An 18,579-nucleotide genomic window follows, 5' to 3' on the forward strand; every position below is an offset into this window, starting at 1 on the left:
CCTACTTCCTTGTGGCTGCCAGAAATGCCAGTGCATCAACAACAGTAAGTACACTCTATTCACTCCAAATTTGTCTGCTTTCTTCAAAGTTTCCTGCATTGCTAATCTGTAGTGTAAGTGCTAATCTGTGTGCAGCATTTGAAAAAGGTACTGGTTTTATCTCTGTTCTCTTGTGTATTAATAGAACACTGGCCTTTTGTGGAGCTGCAGATCAATTTTTTCCTGAAATGTTTACATAGTTTGTTTAACTAGTTCACGTTGGAGGAATGTGTTTTATTTTAAGACCAGGTGCTTATTCAAGGGCATGAGTGATTTAAATGTTGTGTTTTTACAGAATCTGAAGGATGTTTTGGCAGACCTTATCCCCAAAGAACAGACCAGGATCAAGAACTTTAAGCAACAGCATGGAAAAACCAACATAGGACAGGTTACTGTTGACATGGTGAGTTGCTCTTGAGAAGTTGGAAAAAATAAACAGGATTGTTACATGTGTCAAGTGGCCAGAAAAAAATGACCATAAACCAATGAGAATCAAAGCCAGCTGTATTCTTTTAGGAAAGAGCAAGTTGGCCATGGACCTTAATGTAGCTTAGACGTGGCATATTGGCTCCACCTAATCCGTCTAGGCCTGCCCAGCCTTATTTACTGTGTCAGGTATCACTGTTGGGTCATCTCCCTCCGAGGTCACAATAAGAAGCTGTACTGCTTCCTGCCAACAGACATTTTAGCTGAGTCACTCAAACCTCTACTGTACACTGCCAGTTCCTTGCTGCTCACACACATCAATGCAACAACTACGTCATCCTTTTCTGTTTATCACTCACTACACCTCTGACCTCTGGCTAGTTACCATAAGGAATTTTTTAGGTCCTGACTTGGCTCTGTTTCACTTTCAACAACAAGAAGTAAGCGATCAGTTGTGTACCATCTATGTTATGTAAATTTATTTATTAGTAGTATTCAAGTGCATTTTCTAGTGCATGGTATTTAACGTTAAAGAGGATTTTGGTTATTTCTTCCTGTGTTGTAAAAGACCTTGGTAACCAGCATTGGCAATTGCTGAGCCACAGTCAGAGCGGTCAGTACATTTGGGGTTTAAAGGTCCAATGTTACATAACTGTTGTTACTGTGAACACACAACTGTGTAGATGGATGGATGGATAGATAGTGTTAACAAGACAGTTTTCAATATGTAATATGCTTGTGTTTTTATCCACAGGTCTATGGAGGTATGAGGGGAATGAAGGGTCTGGTGTATGAGACCTCTGTGTTGGATCCTGATGAGGTCAGTATGACTCAAAAGTGGCACAAGGGTGGTGATGGCGCAATGGATAAGACGCCTGCCTTTGGTGTGAGAGACCCTGGGTCAATCCCCCACTGTGACCCATCCACCATTGTGTCCCTGAGCAAGATACCTAACCCCTAGTTTCAGAGGTGTGCGACCTCTAACATGTATAGCAATTGTAAGACACTTTGGATAAAAGCGTCAGCTAAATGTAAACAAGGCATTAAGATCCTTAGAGGGATTTTATAATATGAACACCTATGGACCTTTGGAGATTTGCTGGCCTTGTAGGCACTTACGTTGACTGCTTTATTATGCTGGCCGCATATTAGAGGATAATTGGGCAGATTTGGGTTCGATTCGCCGCTTCAGACAATTGTGGAGTCGTTCCTGAGCCGAGGCTGGTCAGAACTGATTATCGGCCCAAATGATCCTGCAGTCTGAGGGGTTTACAGACATAATCTTAAGGTTGGCGACTGGATCAAAGGCTCCCCGATTTCAAAACGTATCAGACATGTTTGATGGGAACGATATAAAATCCGGGATCCTCCCTTTAGAAATGCGCAACAGACAATAAGAGCATTCTGACTGGGAAACGTCACAAACTTGTTGTGTATTCGCTTGCGCTATAAAATGTATAAACCATACTGATTCCCTATTCTGAGCCTTGTGTTCATCCACAATTTTATCATCTTTTTTTTTGTTTTTGTGAGTAAAACACAGCATACGCAAGTGTAACTACCTGACGAAAGCAGTCTGTCTCCATGTTTGTCTATGGCTGAAGCCATGTTTGATCATGCGAGTTTCTATGAGATCCCAGGTCCCCAGAATTGCCATTCTGAAATAATTTAGTTTTAATGCCAAGTCTGTCTTTACTGAATTGTCTGGTGTGTGTGGTTATTAAGATTAAAGTACCAAAAATATCAGTTCATTCTTTCATTATTTTTTTTTTAAATCTTAAAGAATTAAGATTTGAAAAACCTCTAGTGTGCACCAGGCATTACTGAAGCTGAGAGCTTTCAGTGGCAGAGGGGTAATATATCTATAGGGGTAATTAATGTATATCTTGTTCCATGTCACCACATAGAATGAGATAGTGAATCATCCAAATTCTTTAGTAGAGCTCATGTTGGCAGCTTGCCAACACTTACATGATGGTGCATTTCAGGATATCTTGAATATGTATATTAACATTTGCGCCCCCTCCCCTCTCTGCATTGATCCTCAGGGAATCCGTTTCCGGGGCTACAGCATTCCAGAGTGTCAGAAGTTGCTGCCTAAAGCTCCAGGAGGTGAGGAGCCGCTGCCTGAGGGCCTCTTCTGGCTGTTGGTCACAGGACAGGTGCCGACTGAGGAGCAGGTGAGTGGGAGCGCCAGAACTGCAGAGATAATAATCATGCGTTTGTGCATGTGGATCTGTCAGCAGCTAATTTTGTGTGCTACTGGACCCATTAGCCTAATATTTCTTTGTGTACATTTATGACTGTATGCTCAAGCCTTGACACAGAGAGAAGGGGAGAGGCTGCAGTTTGTTTACTCATTAAGTTTGTACAATACCATGACACGGTTCTATGCATCTTGAAGAAAAGACTATCCTATATTAAAAACACTGTATTAAAAATATTACACTATACTATAGAAAAAAACTCCCATTCATTCCACTACTCTGATGCATACACACTGCCTGCCCTGCACTCCCTGTTCCCTGCCCAAATGCCCCCAGACACACCTGGAAGAGATCTGCCCTCTACTGAGTGCACTCTTCTGGTTGTACAGTAGAGCTATAATGAGGCAGGGCTGTGCAGCTGTTCATTCTCTACACCCATCTGTCAATGCTGATATCTCAGACACTGCTTGTCAGATTTGTACAGAATGTCCCAACATTGTTTCAGTATTTTTAAAATTAAAAATTCCTGCAGAATAATACATGTAGATGAAGGGGACATATACTGGAACTTGATAAGATGTGAGTCATAAAATTATTACTGTTGACTTGATCACAAGATTATTGACAGCAGAAGTATTGGAAATGATTTTCATTTATCTATGACTCCAGAAAACCTATAAATATGGATTGTTTTTTAACTGGGAAACAAGACACAGTCTGTGCCTTTTTTAAATACTCTTTTTATTGCTGCCAGCTATCTCCTTGAAGAGTTATATGAGGACAACCTGGCTGCAATCTTTCACTGAAAGAATAGCTTTCACCTCGTAACCCTTTGCTCTTTCATATTATGAACTTGAATGTGTCTGGTATGTACTCAAAGAAGTCAGCTAAGGAGGGTGAATTAGATGGGGATTTTTGTTTCTCCGTAACAAAAAATGTTTGTTGTACTTCTAAAATGAAGATCGTAACACCTTCCTTGGTAGTACATGTATGGTATTTAGAAAGAAAAGTCAACTTATCGCTTAATCTGTGTACATGTGTCTGTTAGCAAGCATTGCTACAGACATGTATGCAACTTTTCACCTGCTGTAGAAAGAGCATAAAAGCAAGTATTTCAGGTCACACCACTTATTTTGTGTGCCCCTGTCCCTCCAGGTAAACTGGGTGTCCAAAGAGTGGGCGAAGAGAGCAGCACTTCCCTCTCATGTTGTTACCATGTTGGATAACTTCCCCACAAACTTACACCCCATGTCTCAGTTCAGTGCTGCAATCACAGCTCTGAACAGCGAGAGCAGCTTTGCACGGGCGTACTCTGAGGGTGTCCACAAGTCCAAGTACTGGGAGGTGAGTTTACCTCGACACACAGAAAACAGTCTTGGTCCTAAGATGATGAATCCATTTACAACAATCAAACAATGTTTGAAAATCCTTTTCCATTGGTTCTCTTAGTTTGTCTATGAAGATTCCATGGACTTGATTGCCAAGCTGCCCTGTATTGCTGCCAAGATCTACCGTAACCTGTACCGCGAAGGTAGCAGTATCGGAGCCATCGACTCCAACCTGGACTGGTCCCACAACTTCACCAACATGCTGGGCTACAGCGATGCCCAGTTCACTGAGCTAATGAGACTCTATCTCACCATCCACAGGTGCAACTTTAAAGCATACCTATCATGTTATAAACTAGCTTTGATTTTTGAAATTTTTCTGAGGATTTGTGCTCTGCTTCTCTTTCTAGTCACACTTTGATCAAAGTCATGCAATTTTATATGTATATTAAATGTTGAGCTTGAAGCAAAACTCAGAAGAGCTTTGTACCACTTCAAACAGTGATTATTTTCTGTGCTAAAGGACTAAGATTGTATTGATTTTATCCATCAGGGATGTGATTTGTCTTGATTAATCCCGAATTCCGGATTTTCCGACCTGAAAATCGGAAACACGTGAATCATGCAGATCTGTAATTTAAAAAAAAAAAGGGGGGGGGGGGGTACAGGAGCTGGTCGAGTGAAATGGAGAGGATTTAAGGACGTCTACAGGCTGACGTGTGTGTGTGTGTGTGTGTGTAAAGTTTTCTTCCTTTCCAAGTATCAGCAAGGATGTTTGTTTGCATTCAGCAGCCCATTCCACACCTGCGCAGTGTGAACCACGCATCAGTGGTAACGTGTTGGGCAGTAATACTGCAATATTACTTTTCCCAGTAAATGTAAAAATAAAATAGTGTGGCGGATTACTATTTCCAAAACAGTAATGTTATTACAGTTACTAATCCTATTAAGGCTGCCATACTGAACGCACCTGACGTGAATGCGCGATCGCGCTGCAGCTCTGCGGCACCGGACCTTATCAGCTATTAGCCAAAAAGGAAGACAGAGGTATTTTCGACAGCTGTAAGTAAGGTTGTTGCCATTACTGTGTCACAGTCTAAGATGCAAAGAACAATGTCGTCCGTTGTAAACTTGTAAACGTTGTAAGCGACCAGCAAAACCGCAAACAATTCTACATTGACTTAGGCTAATTGAAGCATCAGCTAAAGTAAAACAGCAACGTGGAACTCAGAAATAAACTCCGGTAATAAGTAGGCTAGAGTAGCTAATATAACTTTTTTAAGGAGTAGCCTATATGCTAAGTAGCTGTATTATTTCTGAGTAACTTTCCCAACACTGAGTTGACAATAAGGATCGGATAAATTGGGTATGATTTGATTATTGCTTGTTAGAGGCTATATGTAATGTTTACTTTGACATATAGGCTACACTTTGCTGTATGAATGTTAAAGGCTTTGGCACGTTGTAAATTAATTTCTTGTGAATGGTTGTGACGGGGTTTATAAGGCCCTTTCATAAGGCTTTGATCCGCGGGGTCGCTCCACATCAACAGACAGGTAAACAAGCGCTTCGCGAGGTAACCAAGGCAACGGCTTCTGTGTAACTGCCGCGATCCCGTGAAACTGTCATGGTCGTTCTCGTCTCACGCACACGCCCGCTGCCAGAGTTGAAATGCCAAACTTTCTCCTACAGTTTATCAATAGACAGAGACTGATCAGCTGTTTGAGCTGAGTTTCCTGAGTTTCTTTAACAGTAAGGCCACCAGGTCTTACACAGGCAGCGACCTTTGCTGCTGTCTCTTATTCATTAAAAAATAATCTATTAACTTCTACTGAACTAATTTGAAAGTTAGTAGTTATTTTATTTAGTTATCGAATTAATTATTTCATGCTGCATGTTGCACATTTAGCTGTTGAAGCTTGGTAAAAATGAATACAAAATCATTATTATTATTATTATAGAGAGGTGGAGATGGTGCAGTGGATTAGACACTTGTCTTTGCACTGCAACACATACACCAAATAAGTTATTGTCATGGGTCCTGCTTTACCATCCATATGTTATAATAGAGCCAACGCCAGTTTTATCGGGGTGTGGGGGGAGGGGTCTCAGTATATTTTCTTGCTTTTTTGCCCTTTGCCAATCACATGCCTGATCCATGGATTATAACATAACAAAGAATCTAAGGGATAACATGTTGAAATGAGAACACTTTTTCATGTATAACATGGTCCTAAGATTTCAAAACACAAGACTGATAACGGAATATAATATCCAGAAGTTCATAAGGAAAAAGAAGTAACGTGTTAAAAAAACATTTTGTCTAATCTGTTTAATTGAAAGAATTATCCAATATTTGGCTTTCAGAACACTTGATGCTAAAAGGAGTGCAGTGTAATTTAAGGAACCCTCCCGTTGCTTCTTTCATCTCTAGAGCTCAGACCTAACGTACCTAATGTAAAAATCATCAGGATTTAGACAATTAAACATATGTGAGACTGTTCACTTTACATTATTAACTCAAGGTACCTGGGTATTGATTGTTTAGCCAAGTCAGTGAACTTTCACAGAAGCATTCTTCCAAATGCATTGTTTGGTGAAAGGTCTACACTGACAATAGTCCTGATATCCTGAAACAAGCTGCTACCTACATAATTTCAAAGAGGTACAATTAATAAATACTGGATGATGTTATTTTACACAGCCTATAGTTTGTTTAGGCATCAAACCTGTGTGCTAAGCAGTAGGATTGGGTCAGGCATCGTGATTGTAAACACCCCCTCCCCCCCATATTGTTGAGACATTGCAGCTAAATGTAAGCAACTTGAACTAGCCTTATATTTGCTGTCCTGAACACACCCCATTCATCCTGCAAACAAATTACTTGAATCACTGAGTGTATCCCTGAACGTTTGTTCACAACTGAGTGACTGAACGCAATTCGTTCACCCAAAAAATTTCTTCCTTCTGAATTAAATATTCGCAAATAACACAACCTGGAGTTAAAGTGACAAATTATAAGTCCTCACTGGTTATTCTAATTCACATTTAAACTGCACATTTTGCTGCTGAAGTGCATAAATGTATTGTTCAGACACAAAGCCTAGGTGAATGGCCGTTATTTCCATTTTGATCGGTGATTGGATAGCAGTGTCAGACAAGATTTTTATATCTGGCTGCTTTAGTATAGTCACTTTTGTTTTGAAAATTGCTGAGGTGACATTTGACAGGTGTTTTGATTTGCAATGTTACAGTGACCATGAAGGAGGCAATGTTAGTGCCCACACCAGCCACTTGGTGGGTAGTGCCCTGTCTGACCCCTACCTGTCCTTCAGCGCTGCCATGAATGGTCTGGCTGGTCCCCTGCATGGCCTGGCCAATCAGGTTTGTACGAAGCCATTCATTATTTTCACTCCATTTTCACATACAGTAAATAAAATTCAAGGGGCAGTGACTTACAATATGCCTTTTTCACAGAAGACATTTTGACATGGTCCTGGTGTCATGCTGGCTCACTGTCATGGCGAACTGGGACACCTGAGAGGCTGTATTAAACAGAGCCATCATTAATGTTATTAGCTGTGCTTTTCACAGTTCAAAATTCTGCACTTCAGGATTGACATTTTTTTCCTGCTAACTGTTGTGGCATGTTTCAGCACGACAGGTGAAAGGCAGAACGAAAATAGTGACACAAAGGAATGAGTTGAATCCCTGATCATTTCAACAGCTTGTTTTCCAGAGCTTGCAAAGAACAAAGATTATCCCCAACATTTGTTGTGTGTATATGTAATAAACTTTTTTATTGTTATAAATAGCACTTTGAACAAAAGTACAGCTGATTATGTCAGCTGACTACTATATTTTGTGCTGTCCCAAACGTGTGTTGCCTACAGAGGTTGCAGAGTGCCCTGTGGTGGACAAACTATGCAACAACAACATTCATAACATGACTGAAGGATCTGTCTTTCCATTTTTTATAAAACTTGTCATTTATCTGCTGTTACAAACACATACCGATTTATCAGCAATTACCTCATGGCGTCTGAAAAATATCTGCATGTCAATTTATCAGTCAGGCTCTCATTTACTTCCCAGCTTGCTCCCATACTGATGACTTTGACATATTGCCAGAGTTATATAGTTATAGTTATATATACTGTTTAAACCATTTAAAATTCCCTGATCACATAGAGGAAAGGGCACTTTCCACTACACTCCCCTGCTGTTATTTTTACTGTAAAGCAGCACAAGCTCTGTTAACATCAAGGAAGATAATCGTGTACTTCATGTTATTTAGAATGAATGATAATTGTGTATAATGACACAACTCATTGATGTATTTTCTTCTGCATCTCACAGGAGGTGCTGGTGTGGCTGACTGCTTTGCAGAAGGAGTTGGGCGGAGAGGTGTCCGATGAAAGAATGAGGGATTACATCTGGAACACACTCAAGTCGGGAAGGGTAAAGACACACTTCCACAACAAATTCTAGTCATTATGAACAAATATTTGCACTCACATTTAGTAATTTTAGGATAAATCTGGTTGCCATATCTGCCATACTGCCATGCATTTTTAAGACTGGCCTTACCTCAATTTGGAAAGCATTTTCCAAAACCAAAGGTGATTGGCCCTTTGTCACAAGGGCTCTTTGCCTGAGATTTAAAATTCAAAACAAATTTCAAATACTTCTATCTTCTACACTTTTTAGAAGATTACAAGCAGTTGAGGAACATTTGACTTTTCTCTTCGTAGGTTGTGCCAGGCTATGGCCATGCTGTCCTGAGGAAGACTGACCCACGTTACACCTGCCAGCGTGAGTTTGCCCTGAAGCACCTGCCCAATGACCCCATGTTTAAGATGGTGGCCCAGCTTTACAAGATTGTGCCCGACGTGCTCCTGGAGCAGGGTAAGGCCAAGAACCCCTGGCCCAATGTGGATGCCCACAGTGGAGTGCTGCTGCAGGTAAGGCACATGTGGTGGCTTTTAATCTACATTTTGTCCTGCTATGGTAGCAAAAACAGATCCTGACATGCCTTTCCTCTGTCTGTGCAGTACTATGGAATGACTGAGATGAATTACTACACTGTGCTGTTCGGTGTGTCCCGAGCCCTTGGGGTGCTGGCTCAGCTGGTGTGGAGCAGAGCCCTGGGCTTTCCGTTGGAGCGCCCCAAGTCCATGAGCACAGATGGACTGATGAAACTGGTGGGAGCCAAGTCAGGCTGAAGAACCACCTGAAAGGAGCTGGGGGTTAGTGTAAGGGGTGGGAGGATGTGGAAATATCAAAAGGCAGAATTACGTTGACCTGCTGTTATTTCCAACCCCAGGGATTCAAAGAGACAGTACACTTTTAATGTCATTTCACATCATAAGGGCCTTTCAAATTGTCACACCCATTAATGTTTAAGTGTGTTTAGTTATCCATTGGCATGTTTTCCCATCATGCATCATGAGAGGTGAAAACCTCAGATACACATACATGTAACCCCTAGTAGGCTCACACTATCTACCATTACAAGTCTGTTAAGATATCCCCCTGTGCAGTACCTGGATGTTTGTCATTGTGCACTGGGTCTGGATTATGAATAGGCAGTGGCATTCAAAGGGAACTATGGGAGTGACTGATTACACTTCCTTTGAATTTCTTGAAAGATAAAAAGTTAAATACCTGACTCAACGTTTGCTGCTTTTAGCTAATGCAGTGATTTGTTTAGAGATGACGTCCCAATGAAGACTCAACTTAGTTTCTTCTATGCAATGTTCACAGATGTCATCCCAAGCACATGTCTATCCATGTGTTTCACTCCCATTTATGAACACTCCAGTTTAGGAAAAAAAAAAGGTCCTTGTACAATCATCAAGCCGTTCAAGACACAAATTGAAAAACATGAAAATTAGTTAAAAGATACTGCTCCTTTAAATCTTTGGTCTCCCTTTTTCGTCAGCTTAGTGTTTTTTTTTCCTTTTCGTTTTAATAATGACCTGTAATTCCCTCTATGATCAAAATAACTACCTTGTCGGTGTAGAAATTATTTCCCTCTGCTCTTTTTCGTTGACATGCTTTCCTATTTTTAAAGGGGGTCTCTGTTTAAAGGGTCATATGAATGGTAGAGAATCAGGAATAATGTACAGAACAGTAAAAAATAAAGATTTCAGCAAAGGGTGTTGTAATTGACAGCCTGTAGTAAATCCTTAAGAGCAAGCTTGAATGCAAAGTGGGATAAGGGGGCTTTGTATTTGTTAAAGGTCCTGTGTTATTTGAGTGTATGTTTGTTACTTCATCCCCACAGAAGAGCGCTTTAAACATCAACTACTCCAAAATGAGCACTTGCTTGATTGGATTTCCTAATTTGTAGCAGTAGAACCCCTCCCTCCCAGGTTGATTATATCCCTTTTCATTTTTTTTGGTGTTCAATATGTATAGAACGATAATCTTTGGGTTCTCATTTTGTGGTTTTATTTATACTTTGTGTACATAGGTATATATATGTATAGCTTGAATGTATAAGCTGTGTGCGATCACTTGCTTGTAATAACCACAATGATTACCATAGTTTACCAACATTGTAGTGGTGTCCAGTCTAACTGTAATTTTCAGTCTTACTGGTCACTGTGAAATTCTGACAACGAACAAAAAGAAAAAAACGCAGCTATCTTGTATATACACGATTTCTTGCCTAGCTCAGTGGGCTTAGTCGGTGCTGTTTTTCAGGTGTTTCACTTGAATATTTCAAGCTTGCTCTTAAATTCTGGGTTTGTCAACACTCCATTTTTGTGTAGTTAAAGCTCCTGCATCATCATTTCAAAACTGCTCTTGCCGTGTTAGTAGTTCACTCAGATGTTTGAACCTCTGCTCTGCTACCAGCTGCTATCTTCCGTCTTGCTTTATCAGTCTTTAGAGTTTGTGTTTTATTGTAGTGTTCTTCCATGTGGTGCATTGTTCGAGAGACGGGGTTATTTTGATCGTAGAGGAGCATAAAGGGTCGGTACATGGCAACAGGGAGTAGATGGTTTCATCAGAGAAACACTTGGGGAAGGAGCTGGATGGGTCAAACGGGCAAGAAATGCTTAAAGAGCCAATATTGGAAAACCTAACAAAAAATGGAAAATAATAAAGGTTTTTATTAACACTTTCTTGGTCTTGATTTGTTAATGGTATAGAAAAGTGCCTGTAAAATAAAGCATGTCATCCGCTGTAAGGATGTAATTCAACTTATCTGTTTTTTCTAAATAATGACAGAGCTGAAAACACAACCACTGAAGAGTGAGATCGGTGTCATGTCCACTCGTTTTATAGCAGGATTTTATGAGAATTCCTGTCACGTCTGTAATGTGAGGATGACATTACAGTTTAGACAAACACTTCGCTCTGTTAATTATCACTCTTTAACTCTTGAGTCACTTGTTGAGACATACAGCATTAGACATTTGAATTTTGGAAGGTTTTCAATGCAATTACTACAGACCAAATTAATCTTTCTGGTAATACCATTGCTTTCCAAGGTAGGGCTTCAATTTAAATGTCATTAGTTCTGTGTCTTCCTGTGTGACAAGAAAGTTTAAGTCCTGCCTTTTCTGCAACAAATGCAACTGACATGATCAAGAAAGAAGATACACACCTATGTGCTGTTATTAATAACTGGCCCACATACCACCACCCCACTCTGGTTTCCTGTTGGTCAGCTGACTTTTGAAGAGTTGTTTCCACCCTCCGTCACTGCACCGAAGGTGACACTCTCCCCTCTGTGCACATTTGTGGTGACAAAGCTTCATCTAAATGTACTAGATTATAACCTTAACGGTTGCTGTTGGGGGGGGGGGGGAAGGTTTGCAATCAAATCACTGAAAACGTGCAGTCTACAAAAAAAAGCTTTGAGCAATTTGTAAATGACAGCACACAAAGAAATTCAACATGCTTTTTTTATTTAAATAAAGCTCTGAAATACACCCACAGTATTTACAAAGATGCATTTTAGTTTGGAACACAAAGTGAACTTCAAAATGAAAGCTATATATTTTATTGTAGCAACTCTTCAGTCAATAATAGTAATGTGTCTCCATCCTTATTATACATACTAGGCTTCCACTGTTAGACAAAGGGTCTTTCATAGGTGGTCATATATACCAGTATCTTGCGTTTATACTTTTGTCTCACCTACAATTAGAAAACCTTGCATGAAATTAAAATCTGTAAGCAAAATACTGAAAATAAAAAAATCTCAAGCAACAACAAAAAACTTGGGCTGAAGGTGCATTTGTACATGATGCGACATTACTGATAATGCGAACACCATGCCTAAAGAGAGTTCCACTATGGTATAAAATAGGCTTAGGCAATAAAATAGATATTAAGGATATAACACTCAACAGTAGCATTAATGATCTTTAAATAACTTACTGTGTGGTTTTCTTTACATAAGTGATTCACAGACCCATTTCAATTCAAACATTCTTCATACATTAATTATTTACTTTTTTCCCCCCCCATTTCCAACCACCTTACCAACAGAGAAAATAAACCACATCAACTTGGAAACCAAAATCTTTTAAAAATACTCAAGTTTTATTGGGGCATGAGACTTGGAGCATGTGAACATAATGAACTGCCGTTTATGAGGAGGGTCACACACGAATGACTTCTTCCATTGACCTTTGGCATCTTGAACACATCAGTCACCTCTAAAAATGGCAATACAATCAATGAACTTTATGAGCCCTTTAGCACGGAATAAAGCCATGGATTACTTTTATGCGAAATGTATAACCCAACTAAAAATAGTCATGCCCTAACAATGCAATGCATGAACTCTATGTTATAGACTATGTTTTCCTCTTTTTTTGGTTACATCCATCCATCTCAAATGTAAATAAAAGCTAAAACATCCAGAAAAGTAAGCATGAAACCCATAGGCAATGATAACTGATTGAAAATGTTCTATTCTACAGCCCAGCAGTATATTTTATACTCACAATGACAGAGGAGTATCATCCTTCTGATCCCCTCCAGAAGATGGACCATAAAATACAAAAAGCAGAGTAGGAAAACTTTTACATTATCTGTTACAAACTGATTATCATCACTAAAATAATCAACTGAATTAATATAACTGTGACCTAATCAGATTACTATAAATAATTTTTAATCTATGTTTATAAGTCTATAAAATGAAAAAATATTTTCAAATATAAAGTTGTAGTCATGCTATATAATCTGACATTTCTTGTTGTAACCCTATTTACAGTATTTCACAGTACTCTCCAGCCTGTTCATAGATTAATTTAGGTGCTCTTGTTTGTGCAAAGTTAGATTCACCCCACCTCTGTTAATCTGTTGTGATAGTTAATAGTGCTGGGCTGTAAAATAAGGAACTATAAAAACTGGCAGGCCAAGTCTCAATGTCCAAAAACACAAATTCTCACGGCACAAAAACAGCCAAGTTGAAGCTTATTTTCCCAAATCTCAAAGTCAATCGAGGACACAGGTAACTAATAAAGAAATTACCATTTTACCTTTGCAAATGTTGCACTTCATTGATTCTGTCACAACACAACGTCCCAAACATGGCACAATATATTAAAAATTCAATTTGAAATAAATGGTAAATGTAAAAAGGCAAAGAATATGCTTTTTTAATACAGTATAATCAGCTGATCAAAGTGCTGGTCAACTTAAAACTGAAAAGACTTGACTTACTTGGTAGGGTGCCAGTGTTGCAAGTAACCTTGAGGTCACAGTGAACTATAAAACTTGACCTCAGTTAAGAGAAAATGTAATTTTATAAAATAAAATAAAATTTACATAAACAGGGTTTTTTCAGTGTCACTGTGCTGATCATTTAGAATAATAGCCGACTCTCTACCATTGGTGATGATGTTGCAATGATTTACTGTTTTGTTTACATAAATACAACTGCCATGGAGCAAAAGAAATGGTGGATTCCTTCTGCTAAACAAGGATCCCTTAAGTGGAGGTAGACAGAAAGTGGATATTAACACGAGGAGGAGATGAGCAAGATTTTTTGGAGGCAGGGATTCCAAAATAATGCTTACAAGAGTTGGATGTCTAACATCTTCAGGAGTTGAAGTTGACCTGAAGTGGTGGGCGACTAATCACCATCATGCAGGTGTGTGTGGATAAAGGGAATAAAAGCTGATATGGTTTAAGGCCAGATGAGGACATACAGCTGCTGAGATCACGTCTGATGCACCTCGTGAAACATCAGCTCTCGTGGGATACGAGTCTCTGGGCCGTAGAGCTTACAGGCTCGCCGCTCAAACGCAGCGACATTCTGCTTTACAACCTCATCGAAGAACATGGTGGCTAACTGGGAGTGCAGCAAAGAGCGGAACTCAAAGGATATCTGTTAAGGACACAAAAAATAACAATCTTTTTAGTATGTGCCAGACAGAAAACAAAAGTCATAAAATATGGCAACAATTAAATAGGAATAGTTAATAGTAACAGACATTTTGGAAATAAGCCTATTTGCTTTCTTGTTGAGAAGATCGATAACACTCATTTCTGTTCGATAAATATGAAGCTAAAACTAGCAGACAATTAGCTCATCTTAGCCTTAAGAATGGAAACGGGGAAGCAGTTAGCCTGGCTCTGTCTGAAGGTAATAAAGGTTATGTGTTGAGCTATTTCTTGGCTAGCCTGCAGGCACAGTGGCTTCCTGGCGTGTGTTAGTTACAGAGCGGAGACTCCAGGAAGTTACTGCTCCCTGAAAAGAAATAGTCTCACACATACACACCTGTTAAACCACAACTTGTTGTTTTGTTTCCCTCTTCTTATAGTCTTTATGCAAAGCTAAGCTAACTGTCTGCTGCTTCATACTTACCATTCAGACATGACAGTGGTATTGAGCTTCTGCAAGAAAGCACACAAGTGTTTAGGAAGGTCTCATCCACTGCTTGGGAGACAGTCTTGGATAGTTCCATAGAAAAGCTCGGGAAAGCAGCTGTGGTTCTCACTAACCGTAGTAGTAGTAGTGGGTGTTTTCCGCCCTCAAGGGGCAAGTTTGAGTCCACCACAATAAGTTAAAAAAGACTTACTTGGACAAGCAACATAAATGTGACATTTATGTTTTCCAGCTGTTTTCAAAGTGCTTTTAAACTGTAATTGTTGGTTTTCAAGAAGAAAAAAAAAAAATGCCTTTAAAGATGAAGACCAACTGGTTAGCTTGGCAAATGTATGTCCAGTTAACCACCCCTCCTCTGTTAAAGAGCAGCGCACAGCCATTTCCCTGAGCTTTTCTATGGGGCTTTTCGGGTATTTCGTCTCATACACTGTGTGGGGCTATGTTTTCCCCAAAATGTCAAGCTATTCCTTTAATAAAGATTATTATAATAAATGCATCAAGAGGGGCAGATGGCCTGATACACAGTCTATAAATTACCATAGGAAGCAAGCTACAGGCTACTTACAGAAAAGTCTACCGTGCAGGTCCGAGGGTAACCAGGAATGCCTGGACTAAAGCGCCATATTGTCTCCAGGTGATTGAACAGCTTTCCGTCTGTACACACTGCCTAAAAACACCCACAACAGAAACTCTTATTAGAAATGGGAATTTTGAGCAATGGGTGATTGTTAACATCAAAAACATTATCTGCTTCAACTAAAATTTGCGTTGAGGTTGTTGTAGTTGCTGACATTTAAAACAGCAATATCAAATACAATTTCCATCCAAACAGATGTTACATTAAATAGATCAGTTATATATTAATTCACAGGACTGGCAGACGCAGTGAAGCTACTGGCACTTACTTTGACTAGATGAGGCCGGACACTAGTGATCATAGATGTGTATCTCTCCATGACTGGAGGGAATCCCACTTCAAGTTGGGCTTTGGAGTGGCCTGCTCTTTTCATAATGGTCTGGGACTTCTTACACCAGGGCACAAAGTTCTTGTACTCATCAACATTGGCCACCACATCATACATTTCCTGCATAGAAAACCTGTAACAACAAGCACTGCAATGTTATAATACTAAAAAAACCTCACTTGACTTGAGATAAACTTATTACTAGTTCATACTGAAAAATTACCCAAGTATCCTACGCTCGGAGTACTCCTTCCTTTTGTTGGTGAGGCTGATGAAGTTTCTGCTTTGGGGAACGGTTGTCATTGTGTCCCAGTCTTGAAGGCAAAGCACTCTGGGAGTTCTTGTCATCAAAATGCCACATGATGACAAGTGTCTAAAAGGTAAGAGGAAATGTCCCATAAGCCACATTCTGGAAAGAGTGCAAACTGCAACAGGTACAGTCCACAACAAAGAAAGCCCACTACCTTCCAGTTTCCAGCAACTAAAGTCAATGAGTACATAAAGAACACTGGTCCAGGAAGTAATGGAAGGTCTCTGTGTTGTGACTGTGCTGGTATTTTCTGAGTTGGGCCTCTTGTGTGAATAGCAAAAAAACAATGCGATGTGACATCCACTCAGGTTTGTTACACCACTTAGCAATGTGTTTCTCGATAAATAACCTGTAGAATCACAGTTCTGGCAGAGAGAGGGATGGCTGAAATTTCCCTTAAAATAACAGTCAAAGTGAATGGTCACTATTTCCCAAAAATCAAACTTTTTTTATGTGAAGATGAAAACTATAACTATCTGGTTACTGCTGTTTACATTCTCCCAGACACAAATTCAAAGAATGCACAACATAATTATTTCCTGGGTGTACATGCATTTGTATATACAAATAACTGTAGAGGCCTATATAGTTTTATTAAATTTATTTTATATATTACCCTATTGTAATATTAACTTAATTATGTGTTAAGTTTCTATGTGTGTAGCATGAAGGGGCTACAAACTTTAATTTTGTTGTACAGCCTTGTGTTGTATAATGATAAATGAATAACCTTGATAACTTGAAAACTACCTGTGGCAATAGACAAAGTCTGTTTGTTTTTTTTGGGACTTAAAAATAAGCTGTTCCGCTCTCCTCCTGTGATTTTTTTTGCTCTCTTTATACTCAACTTGAAGAAATATGGTTAAAGTTTGTTGTGTTGCCCCCCTCTGCTGACATGTTACAGTTGGTTACCTGACTTTTTCTATCCAAACCTCTTTTTGGGAGCCTTTCAGCAATGTTGTTGCTGCTGTATGTGCAGACTCTGCATGCTCGCTGTCATCACAAAAAAACCAACATGATGATGAATTATATGATATGGCACACCCCTAACTGGGGATGACCTCAATACATTAATATATAGCACTGCATATCAGCTAACATTAACAAGCAATACAGTAGGTTCGACATTATTTAGTTGTTACTTGTGATGGAATTTCTGTTTTTTTTTTTTTTATTAAGAACATGTCTGTATGCCATCTGACAAACAAAAAAACAGTGTGGTCTTCTTATTTAGGAAAAGCTATAAACCATCTTGTAATAGCCATGTCCAAAAGGCATCTATACTTTTTCATTATATTGCAAATACATTATCAATATATCAGCCAATATTGGTGAGACAGCACTGAATACTGGTAATTGGTTTTGGTACCACATTGGTCCATAACTGGGTGTCTGCTACTTGAATCTGTATTCAATATGAGCAGTCTTAACCAAGGTATCAAAGTCACAATGCTCTTGCCCTAATGGAGAACACTTTTTGAGATAAGAAAACATACATGTGACTAAGTTACCCTGATAAAGTTAGCTTATAACCTTCCCCTCGGTATTGAAGGACTAGCCATGTCATTAAAGACTAACGTTACAGCGTCTCCACGACAGGCTTACCTGATGTTTTGTCGCATACATCCTCTTGAAACCGCTGTACGACACGAGCGAGGGGAGCCCACAGTGGCAATCTGAAGAAAGTCACTAAATGTCCGCACACCCATAGGTAACCGCCGGGCACTGGCCGTGGCTGCCATCAAACCAGCCACTCAGTTCAGGGATGGGAAATCCTGGTTCTGAGAAGCTGAGCCCGGGGTCTGGTCCAAGACCGGGCAGTGGGATTTAAGGTCCCGTCCAAAACACCCTGCGTCAGTGCGGATATATATTAACGCTAAAGCTACTTAGCTGTTTTGCAGTAAACAATAAACAAACATTCACTGGCTAGTTCAATGACTAGTTGGCTAAATTCACTTCAAAAACGTCTCCAGCCGCTTTTAGTTCCGTCAGCGTACGTAACGTTAGTTACCGTATCCAGCTGCTAACGTTAGCTAACGTTCGCTAGCAAGGTTTCATAACGAGCCCGACTAAACGCGATGTACAGCCGCGTTCATCTATTTTTTCCCCCAGCAATTCTCACATCACTCCAATTATCGAAAGCCGAACTTGACACAACGCTAAATTATTTAGGCTAGTTTTGGTTGTGGGTATTGTCCAAGACCGCCGAGCCGCGGACGACCTTCTGCGGCTAAATAAAACACCGGTGGGACAAACTGTTCCTTTCTTCTGTCCGTCGGTCTTCGGTTTAGCCAAACGGCTCCGCGGTGAAATTCTGCCACCCACTGTATTGGAGGTTAACGGCAGTCAAATTTATTTATTGCAAACTATTCATATGTATGACTTAATTATAGACCTACAAGTCATTAGTAGTAGGCTTCTGTTACATTAGTGCTCATTTGAC

The 18,579-nt window shown here is 39.7% G+C and overlaps 2 protein-coding genes across 6 annotated transcripts in view; one reads left to right on the top strand and one right to left on the bottom strand.

The window, feature by feature from the left end:
- cs (citrate synthase) overlaps positions 1-11,132 on the top strand; it is a 15,467-nt gene extending 4,335 nt beyond the window's left edge. Inside the window, exons 1-10 of one of the 2 annotated variants that reach the window (XM_046055701.1) lie at positions 7-44; positions 335-442; positions 1,220-1,285; positions 2,514-2,645; positions 3,828-4,016; positions 4,122-4,321; positions 7,255-7,384; positions 8,360-8,461; positions 8,755-8,964; positions 9,055-11,132. In XM_046055701.1, coding sequence (XP_045911657.1) covers positions 440-442; positions 1,220-1,285; positions 2,514-2,645; positions 3,828-4,016; positions 4,122-4,321; positions 7,255-7,384; positions 8,360-8,461; positions 8,755-8,964; positions 9,055-9,225 — 1,203 coding nt within the window. In that variant the 5' untranslated portion in view covers positions 7-44; positions 335-439 and the 3' untranslated portion in view covers positions 9,226-11,132. Of the gene's footprint in view, positions 1-6; positions 45-334; positions 443-1,219; positions 1,286-2,513; positions 2,646-3,827; positions 4,017-4,121; positions 4,322-7,254; positions 7,385-8,359; positions 8,462-8,754; positions 8,965-9,054 lie in introns of those variants that run through there. The other variant, XM_046055700.1, reaches the window with a different exon arrangement.
- Positions 11,133-11,905: 773 nt separating this feature from the next.
- Positions 11,906-18,551, bottom strand: coq10a (coenzyme Q10A). Of its 4 annotated transcripts, none has more exons than XR_006825926.1 (7): positions 17,742-18,543; positions 17,049-17,129; positions 16,050-16,199; positions 15,767-15,959; positions 15,427-15,528; positions 12,970-14,360; positions 11,906-12,678 (listed from the first exon to the last, which is right to left on the bottom strand). XR_006825926.1 is itself a non-coding variant. In XM_046055704.1 (7 exons), coding segments are annotated over exons 1-7 (693 nt in total). In that variant the 5' UTR covers positions 17,879-18,551; the 3' UTR covers positions 14,223-14,359. The 4 variants fall into 4 exon arrangements, 3 of the variants coding, with proteins under 3 accessions (XP_045911658.1, XP_045911659.1, XP_045911660.1); XM_046055704.1 differs by lacking the exon at positions 11,906-12,678 and adding an exon at positions 14,841-14,869 and having other exon boundaries at positions 14,223-14,360; positions 17,742-18,551; XM_046055702.1 differs by having other exon boundaries at positions 11,906-14,360.
- Between the last annotated feature and the right edge of the window lie 28 nt (positions 18,552-18,579).

Source organism: Micropterus dolomieu, linkage group LG08, assembly GCF_021292245.1.
Source record: "Micropterus dolomieu isolate WLL.071019.BEF.003 ecotype Adirondacks linkage group LG08, ASM2129224v1, whole genome shotgun sequence".
In the NCBI taxonomy this organism is placed as follows: Eukaryota; Metazoa; Chordata; class Actinopteri; order Centrarchiformes; family Centrarchidae; genus Micropterus; species Micropterus dolomieu.

Bases quoted from the DNA above. Each gene is read 5' to 3' on its own strand.
- coq10a (XM_046055702.1), bottom strand. From the start codon at position 17,878: ATGGCAGCCACGGCCAGTGCCCGGCGGTTACCTATGGGTGTGCGGACA. The intron at 17,130-17,741 runs GTAAGCCTGTCG...TTGTGATGACAG, and splicing joins TGTATGCGACAAAACATCAG to CGAGCATGCAGAGTCTGCAC. The intron at 14,361-15,426 runs GTAAGTAGCCTG...TGTCCTTAACAG, and splicing joins CCTGCACGGTAGACTTTTCT to ATATCCTTTGAGTTCCGCTC.